General features: G+C 47.3%; 3 protein-coding genes across 3 annotated transcripts; all 3 read right to left on the bottom strand.

Moving 5' to 3' along the window:
• Positions 1 to 802: 802 nt before the first annotated feature.
• On the bottom strand, positions 803 to 1,919 carry Pmar_PMAR008622 (salivary glue protein Sgs-3 precursor, putative; the record flags this gene model as incomplete). Its single annotated transcript, XM_002773033.1, has 1 exon — positions 803 to 1,919. A coding segment is annotated over one exon (702 nt), but the record flags the coding sequence as incomplete, so codon positions are not given.
• Positions 1,920 to 4,464: 2,545 nt separating this feature from the next.
• On the bottom strand, positions 4,465 to 5,058 carry Pmar_PMAR008621 (conserved hypothetical protein; the record flags this gene model as incomplete). The annotated part of the gene is made up of 1 exon (XM_002773032.1): positions 4,465 to 5,058. The coding sequence occupies one exon, from the start codon at positions 5,056 to 5,058 to the stop codon at positions 4,465 to 4,467; it is 594 nt and encodes a 197-aa protein (XP_002773078.1).
• A 762-nt stretch (positions 5,059 to 5,820) lies between these two features.
• On the bottom strand, positions 5,821 to 8,985 carry Pmar_PMAR008620 (hypothetical protein). The gene is made up of 9 exons (XM_002773031.1): positions 8,703 to 8,985; positions 8,599 to 8,659; positions 8,389 to 8,489; positions 7,879 to 8,003; positions 7,692 to 7,786; positions 7,288 to 7,362; positions 6,729 to 6,822; positions 6,142 to 6,276; positions 5,821 to 6,072 (listed from the first exon to the last, which is right to left on the bottom strand). The coding sequence occupies exons 1-9, from the start codon at positions 8,953 to 8,955 to the stop codon at positions 6,061 to 6,063; spliced, it is 951 nt and encodes a 316-aa protein (XP_002773077.1). The 5' UTR covers positions 8,956 to 8,985; the 3' UTR covers positions 5,821 to 6,060.
• Between the last annotated feature and the right edge of the window lie 343 nt (positions 8,986 to 9,328).

The raw sequence follows: 9,328 nt of genomic DNA, 5'->3' as shown, positions 1-9,328 counted from the left end.
AACTGATTGTGTTTGCAATGTGGGAAATGATGCATGGGGAGGTGGTAATATATGGGCAGTGATATACGGACGATAATATGCTACACAAACATACTCCATTGACATAGTGTGATACATCGTTACTGAATATTCTCGAGAACTTTGAGTTATACAATTCTCGTAACGGATTCCACACTTATGCGGTTAAATTGACCTCATATTGCGGTTTTCGTTCGAGCCAGATGGCTCGCGAAAACCGCCTCCTTTCTCTCTCGCTAAAGTAACCTTTGGGGGTTAGATCCGGGATTTGCGGACCGCGAACATCCGTCATTGCAAATTTTTGTGCCACGGGCTGGCTAACGAGCTTCTCTAAAGAGGTTCAAAATAGTGTATCTGATGGGACATACCGTATGTGAATTGATCACTGATGAGCAACTGAAATTTTCCAACTGAGGCCGATTCCTTAATTTTTCTGGCAGCAGGTCTACTTGGTTGCTTGGGACAACGGAGACAAGCACGACTTCAGCACGATTTTATGTAACTTCAAGCAGAGCAAATTGCCATGCATCCAAGCATGGTGATTGTTCACTACAGCGTTCAAGTGTTAGTTGCGTTATCAAGCATAGTATCACAACGTGGCAATATTCGCCTAACACGAGGATAACCTCTGTGATCCAACTTGTTCCTTCTAGTTCACCAAATAGCTGACTCCTCTACAAGACAGATCTTTCATGACGAACGAACATGCGACTGATATTCGCGATTTCGACCCATACCTCCACTTTCCCATGGTCGAGACTGTTCAACACAAGGCAGTTATTGTCAGGCGACGGTGACATGGCCGAACCCGTCGCAATTGGATTCTAATCGTAGTTCTCTTAGTGAAAAAAGAGTGAAACTTTCACCTATCTTCAGCCCTCGGGGGAGATAAGGTGAGTTTTTAAAACAGCCAAGACTTAAGGAGCTCGACCGAAAGAATGATAACATTTTTGACAACGAAGACAATATACCCTGCTTAATAATATGGCAATTTTTCAGCTGTGCCCCCAGCTGGATCGGAATGGTCAAATATCTCAGAAACTTCCACAGAGCTGACCCGTCTCTCGACTACCTAGTCGATGAAGGCTATTAAACGATAGTCAGGATATTTGCGGCGGGTGAACTTGTCGTAGTGTCAGTGACTGCACAGGTCATGACAGCCTCGCCCTGATACACCCAAGCCACGGACTGGTAGATGTTTAACTGGAAGGAGAGGGACTGGTAGGAGATGGACTTGTAGAAGATGGAGTGGTAGGAGATGGGCTTGTAGAAGCTGGAGTGGTAGGAGACGGGCTCGTAGGACCGGTAGTGCTTGAAGTGGTCGTGCTCGTGATTGGCGGGCAAGTGCAGTCCTTAGTAGCATTCCGATGGCAATGACCTCGACCATATTCGAAGTTCTGGCAGTAGTCCCCGAACCTATCACAGTCAGGAGATCTACAATCTCGCTTTCCAGGATCTGGTCCGGCCGTGATATCACAATAGCAAGGTTGTTGAATATGTAGGTGGCAGGCCCCTTTGCCTTTAGCAACGTTCTTGCAGTAGTCGCCATTCGATGAGCAATTGGTTGACGGGCAAGAATACCCATGGGGAGTCGGGGTTGTGGTACTTGTCGTGGCCGACCCTGTGGTGGTCGATAACGCGCCCGTTGTAGTGCTGCCAGGAGCGGCGGTAGTCGTGGATGTGGTCGGCCCTGGAGCAGTCGTCGGACCCGTTGTAGAGCTTCCAGGGGCAGTCGATGGACCCGTTGTAGTGCTGCCAGGGGCAGGGGTACTGCTCGCAGGCTGGGCTGTTGTAGTTGTCCCACCACCATTATTCGAACAACCACTAAACGAGGCCATCAAAAGGGCCGCCACAACGCAGATGAGAGAGGCATTTCGCATGTGAATGTGCGGAAAATAACTATCAGAAAAGCTCATCAGACTCACCGAGCAATCATCAGCGATCCTACAACAACTTCGTGCATTAGCCTACATCCGAGGCAAGCGTGGCACCCGTCCAATAAACGAACTCTAATAGGCGTGATCCATTACACCGAGGGATATTGGACCGAGTCGGAAAGACTCCCGTAGGACACAGACCCGATCACGAATCATCAACGGTTACGCTCGATGCCATGAAACGAGCATGCCCGAAGGGTGGAAACATGATAACCTTGGAAAACACTCCACTGACAGCTTCCTCGGATACTCACAAGCTCCTTCGACACTTATCCAGCTTTAAGCGCTAAGATAATGATGTGGAGGAAGGGTGGTGACTCACACTCTAGAACACGGCTCGCTCTGTGTGGCCATGCACGCATGCACCTGGCCCTGCACGCATGCGTCGACATAATTGCGCGCACGCCCAGCTGATCGAATTGTCCGAGCACTGGATAAGTGTCGAGTCGCAACAACTTGGACCAAGTTCTCCATCAAGTTATTTGGTGGAGAACCCGTTATGCTTACTGATGAACCAGGTAAGCTCACTTCTTCTACTCTGGATGGGGAACAGACATTAGCCGACTTTTTAGACGTTGATGTTGGGCTTTTACACGGTGTTCAACTTGATGAACTTGAACACGCTCTATCCGCTTTGCCCGAACTTCGCGATCGTAGTAAATATCGCGAAATCTATTTCTTCCGGCTAGCTAAAGGTCTAGTAGCTCTACCCTCTTCATCTGCTCTTGATTCCCACGCCGCGTCTGTTCGTAATCCACCCCGTTACACTGGGATTTCTAGCGTAAATTCTGCTGGAAATGTGCGATCAGTGGCCGGATCGAGCGATGATCCCAAGGTGTTAGCTGAGTGTATGAAATCTGTACAGACTATTACAGCTACGCGGATGCCTAATAATCGATGTCATGCTGGACTTTCTCCTGATTCTCGCCATATAAATTCCATTCTACATGCTATTCAACGTGAAATTACTCACCTCGGATTGAGCTCGAGATCAGCGTGGCATTATTTAGTTCGTTGTTTCGGCGAGAATGTCAAAGCAGGGCTTCTGTCGGCGGTCCAACCTTCCGCACAGTCTGACTTAGGGCTTGTTGATTACACAACTGTTCTTGATAGAGGCGTTTATTGGCTTCGTACAACCTATGGGGACTCCAACAATCACGATTGTCTCGGCGATCGTATCGACTCTTTTGTCCAGGCTCCTTCCGAGTCTGTATATGATCACCTTGATAGACCCCTAGCGCTTCAGGCTGATTGTGCTGCTGTTGACTATAAACTATCTGATTCGCAGCTCAGCCGAATCTTCAAACTTGGCTTACGGACTGAGTTAGCTATCGCACCTAATACCTCGTTCCTGGATCCCAACCTGTCAGTTCATGTCATGACTTAGCATCTCGTCTAGATGGGCAGGCTTCTCGTGTTACTCGACCGCCGACTTCTGATGCAGCGTCCAAACCCGGTCCCTTGATGAGCTGGATGATTGTGGATCTGCCCATGGCAGAAACCATGGCTCCACTCTCCATCGGGATGTCGCGCCATTCATTTCATGGCGGAATCATTTTATGGCCCAAGGGCGGGATCATCGAGCACGACAAGTGGGCGGGAATGCGATGGGCGAGGTGCTTTACGTTGGCTGTTCACCATACATCGCGCGCACAAGGAGACAGCACTAACACAAAGACCTCTTAAAGTCAGAAGTAGAGCCCTGTTAATGGGACGAGCAAACCTCTTGAGGCGGCGGCACAGACGCCCCGCCGGACAGAGATATTGATCTCACTAGGGCGTGTCTTCAAGACACTGTCTTGAGGCGGCGGTATAGCCGACTCGCCGCCCAGATATAGGAATTTCACTAAGGTGTGTTGTGGAATGTGCAGTGGCATAGCCGCCCCAGTCGCTAGAGAAATCGGTTGCACTAATGCATGTTTCGAGGCAGTGGCATAGCCGCCCCGCCGGACAGAGAAATTGGTTTCACTAACGCATGCCTCCTCGCGATCGCATAGTTGCTTCTATGGTCAGAGGAGTTGATTGCGCTGAGGCATGTCTCAAGGCACTGGCATAGCGGCCCCAATAGCCAGAAATATTGAATGCACTTAGCCCTGTCTCAAGGGAGTGGCATAGCGGCCCCGGTGGCCAGAGACATTTAATGCACAAAGACATGTCTTGAGTTGGTGGCGTAGCCGCCCCGCCGCACAGAGTAACCAATCGAGTACTATGATCACTGTTGATATTGGCAGGGGGGCCCAACCAAACATCTGGTGGGATTCTCAGCTGTATAGCGGCGACCGGGAGGGGGAGGTATTTTATTACTCCAACGACCATGGGTGCATCATGACGCCATAGCGTTCTATGGGTCCTCTATCGTGTAGGTTTTCAATTGAAATTTACAACCATTGATTACTGTGGTAATAACACAACGAATCATCGTGGTAAAATAGTCGAGTTACTCTGAAGGACCAAATGATGGTCTATTATTTCAGTAGGCTCGGCTGAAGCTGCGCATCAGGCAGCATATTCATCCTCTCAAGGCTTTGATGATCTTACCAGCATCAGGATCACTGCAGCTGCATGCAACCTCCCGCTTCTTATGGCAGTTACCAGGGAACCCAGGACGCGAGTTCATACAGTAATCATCAGGGCACTTGGAGTGCAGGCAGGACACGGCTGGCACAGACGGATCAGGGGGAGAGGCGGTAACAGGCAGTGGCACGTCACAGACGCACGCGACCTGTGTGTTGTTATAGCAGTGACCGTGTAGTTTCCCAGCAATCATCTCGACGTTCATGCAGTAGTTTCCTTGATAGCCCTCATTCTTGCATGAAGTGGAAAGACAGGAGTGCTTGGTGGGAGCCGCAGTTGTAGTAGTGGTTGTGGTAACTTTGGTACTAGGCGTGACCGTAGTGTTTCTAGGAGTGACCGTGGTGTTACTAGTGGGGGCCGCGGTAGTGCTCACAATAGGCTTCTTAGTGGGACCACCGGTGGTAATCACAGAAGGCGTGATAGTCGGAGCGGTCGTAGTAGTAGTGGTAGTAGTGGTCTTATTGTTCTTGTTGCAACCTTGAAGGGCCACAGCAGAAAAGGCAGCGACGGTCAAAGCGATGAAGTGCATTGTGACAGCTCAGATGATAAGGGGAAAAGATGGAGGCAATCCGGCGAGAATTTCCAGTCTCATCCGTCTCGTCTCCAAGGCGCTATCGGGCGTCACCTCTCAATTCGAGACTCATCCTTGATCGCTCAAAACTGTCTGTCAAGCCGTCAACCTCCAACTACTCGCTGGTTATAGTGTGATCATCACCAGCTGTCCCGGTTAGACTCAAACCTCTTAGCGCACTGCTATACGAGCGTGCAGAAACCCGAGAAAACCTCCCGTCACCGCACGACCGGCGTCTCGTCTCGTCTCTCATCGCTCGCAGCCTAGCCGTCACCAGCAATCCCTCTCCTGTCGCTGATCACTCATTGAGCTCATCAACACAATTTCAAGAGGAATATATAAAAATACACCAAACACGTCACGATTTGTCAAACACGATAGTCACCCGCGTAAGAGCCCGATACCAAGAGACATGAGGATACACCTATCTGGACGTCAGTGATGTATCGTTCGAATGGCAATGCAATACTAGCAAAGTTGCATACGCAAAGAGAAAGACTGTATCCATCACCTTGAATCGGATTGAGTCAAACTCTTATATAACCAATTCAGTAATCGATCACCATGGCGTGCGCTAAAGTCCAATACTGTTAATATGAACGAACACACCTGTTACCTTGTAGTGGTATGGACAGTACGCAAACACCCATTAAGATCAATGGCAACTCGAACTGGAATGTTCTCTTGAAACTCATTTTGCATCTTTTTAATCAGAAATCGAGGAAGCTTAAAAGTAAAGTAACAAACACAGAAATGAATATCAGTACGAGAGGGAAAATGCACTCATTCTAGCATCATCACGCAGCATTCAAGAAGAGGAGACAGATGACACAATGAATCTGCACGCATGGACAACATAATCACAACGAGTGTACATACAAGAGCATCCTTCCATAGCAAACGTAGCAGTTGTCGATTGATCGACTATATAGTGCAGGTGCCTGCAGCCTGCAAAAGGAGTTATGATCGTAACTAAGAAAACACGAAGACTTAAATTCAACCAATACTTCGCATTTCCCAAAAAGACGACCGTTGACTCACCTTGCTGTGAACTCTTCTACCAGCAGATGCGCTCGTGAGTTTATCTGTATTCCTCGACCAACAACTTCTTTGGGGACCATCAGCTCCTTTCCCGCTGAACAAGAACTGCTCCTTCATGTGGAGTTTGAGATATCCCTGGAAAATAGAGAGAACTGGAGCTTGACAATACCAGTGTGAGAAAATATGTACATGGTCAACTACATGTGCAGGTGACATTTGTGAAAATTATGAGAAAAGTTGAGGAAATTCTCATTGGTTTCTGTACACTCCTACCCAAATCTGAATGTAAACTTACTATAATTAGTCAGGAAACTCCTGGACTCAGCTGAGGAAAGCGAACACATATTTCAACACTGGAAGATACTTGGCGAACATTTTTTTTTCAAATTCTCCACCTTTTTACTTTCCTTCTCGATAGTGATGCCCGACAACCCAGCGACTCTTACAGATGTGGTCCCAACTCCTGTCCCAAATTGTTCAGATTTGTGACTTAAACACGATGTGATCACTCGTGGTGGTCGACGGATTGAAAATACTCAACCGAGATTCGAACCCACATCCGCTCGATTCACAGTCCACCGACTTACCGGGTTCCCACGATGTTTTCTGATATTAAATTCTCTCCAATCCGAGTAAATTTTCTCTAATAAATTTGCGCTTTCTGCCACGGCCTTTTCGTAACTGAATTCACTAGCTCAAGTGCCTCAATAAATGGTCCAACTTATCTGCGTTGCAACTCTCTACTTCACCGTTTACTAATATCTTCACCTTTTTTTTCACCGAGAAATATAATTTCCATTCTATCACTCAAAAAGCAATTTTTACCGAGAAATACGAGACTTGGTTTGTTATTCAGAAAAAAATTTGTGATTTGAAGAAAAGAGATTTTTCACCGAGAAATATGTGATTCACACGAGAATGATGGCAGAAAATAACATTTTCACAGAGGGATATGTTTTCCAAACGAGAATGATGTCAGAAAATAACATTTTCACAGAAAGATATGTTTTCCAAACGAGAATGATGTCAGAAAATAACAATTTCACCGAGGGATATGTTTTCCACAGAAGAAGGAGGCCAGAACATAACGTGTCTCTCACCCTATGGCAATCGAGCGGAAACATCCGGAGTGAATTCCCCGCTTACCCTTCTTTAGTGAGACAACTTATGCAGAGGTGAAGAGGGTCTGGTGACTCGACACGAGCAGCTCCCTCAAGATACCTACAACCGCACATAATCGATCACGTGATCGATTTCATACCGTCCCGACAAAACGGCCCAATGATCATTTCTTAACGCTGCGTCACAGTGTGGGGGAATATGCACATGATCAAGTACATGTGTTGGTGACAATATGGAAATTCCGAGCAAATCATGGGAAATTCTCAGTGGTTTCTGTACACATCTATCCGAATTCATATATAAACTCCTATCATTAGTGTAAAAACTCCTGAGCTCAGCTGAGGGAAGCAAACATATCTTCCTCCAACACTGGTGTGCCGGCTTGAAAAGTCGATCACGCGATCGATCAAGCCCGCCATTTCAATTACCCCGAACCCCGTCCTCTCAAGCGCAGTTTTGCATTCGACATGCTGACTATTCTCTTCATGTTCGCGCCTTTTTGACCGATGATTCGCCTCGCCACCTGAAAAGCACATCCATCCAGCTCAGTGAGACAAAACTCCATCCACCCACATAACAACCCAGGTTCAACCCCAGCATGCCACCTTTATCTACCTGGAATTCCTTGTCGTTCTCGATGCCAATATCGAAGCGACATGTGTACTTCCGTACAGACAACTCACCAGGAGTAGTTGCCCGAGGCACCGTTCCACTACCACCCGAAACGCTCCTTGGCATATCTGAAAAATATGCTCCACACAAATTATCGATTTCCATTCATTCTGAGTTACTTATTGACTTGCATAAACCGTTACGGTAGAACAGTGTTGTAATATATGATCGCTTTCCTCAGTTGACCCTAGGAGTTTCCTCACTAACTATAGGAGTTCATATACAAACTAGGGTAGAAATGCACAGGAACCCGCAAGAATTTCGGAAATTTTCCTCAGAATTTCCATATTGTCACCAACATATGTGGTCGACCATGAGCATATTTTCCCACACTGCGGTATAACCACTATGATTTCGAATTTCCACCGAAGCATCAGAGAAATGACTAAACTGCAGTTCATCTGATTCCTCCATCGCCCGCACAGATTTCGTCGATCCCTAATATAGCATCACCTCGAGTCAAGGCGGTTCCATCTCCCAAAAGGCTCTTGCCTGCACTATTCGCTACAATAGCAGCGCGTGGGGAAGCATCTTCAGGGGCGTGAACTGCCGACCTGAACGAGAACACTTAAACGTTTTGGCGGCTAAAAAAGCGCTCCCAAGTTTCGAACTCACAACCTCTACATTGTGAGTCGGCCTCACTACCCACTCCCCCATCATTACTTCAAGATATCCTCCTCCATCTTCTCCTCATTCCTTCCACAAGTCTCAGTAGAAGGCGGACCTATTAATCCAATTAATCAACGACATGTGAATACGATATTCACCTCGCATAGCGGCACTCTTATTATCACTATGACCACCAGAGGACGTCCTGTCATCACTGGCCAGATCCATCGGTTGCGCACTAGTTACCACCGTGGTCGAATTTTCTTTCATCCCTCCGGCGGAAACACCATCGAGGAAGTTCTCCACGTCCCACTCGGTGAGCAGCCTGTTATAGTGTTCCTTCTCGGAAGGTCCCAGGTTCGATCCCGGCAAGTAACCATTTTCTCTTCCTTCCACCGTGTCATCTCGCATTACTCCTTCTGAAACCCCAAGCAGCGGCGTATGAACAATCGGCGCTAACGACGAATTAGAATCAACCTAAAATCAGCACGCATGCGCTAATAATTCTCGCCGACTCGGTAACGATCACATTCACGAGCTCCCGCAGGTTTATACTGGAAATGCCTCACTACAGTGCGTGCCAATTTGATATGCAAATACGAAAAAAACGAGCGTTGTTCTCGAGTGTACCAAAAGTCAATCTGAAACTTCTCAGATAAAATATAAACATAGCTACGAACACCATATGCCGTGATAAGTGGGTGAAAAAATCCTAAAACCGGACGTTTTTTTCACAGATTTTAAATAGGGCACACGGCGTTTTCGAGGGGTTGATAAAATGTGA

This window comes from Perkinsus marinus (assembly GCF_000006405.1).
Source record: "Perkinsus marinus ATCC 50983 genomic scaffold scf_1104296959646, whole genome shotgun sequence".
Lineage (NCBI taxonomy): Eukaryota > Perkinsozoa > Perkinsida > Perkinsidae > Perkinsus > Perkinsus marinus.
The sequence above is the reverse complement of the archived record's forward strand: the minus strand, read 5'-3'. Positions and strand labels throughout refer to the sequence as shown.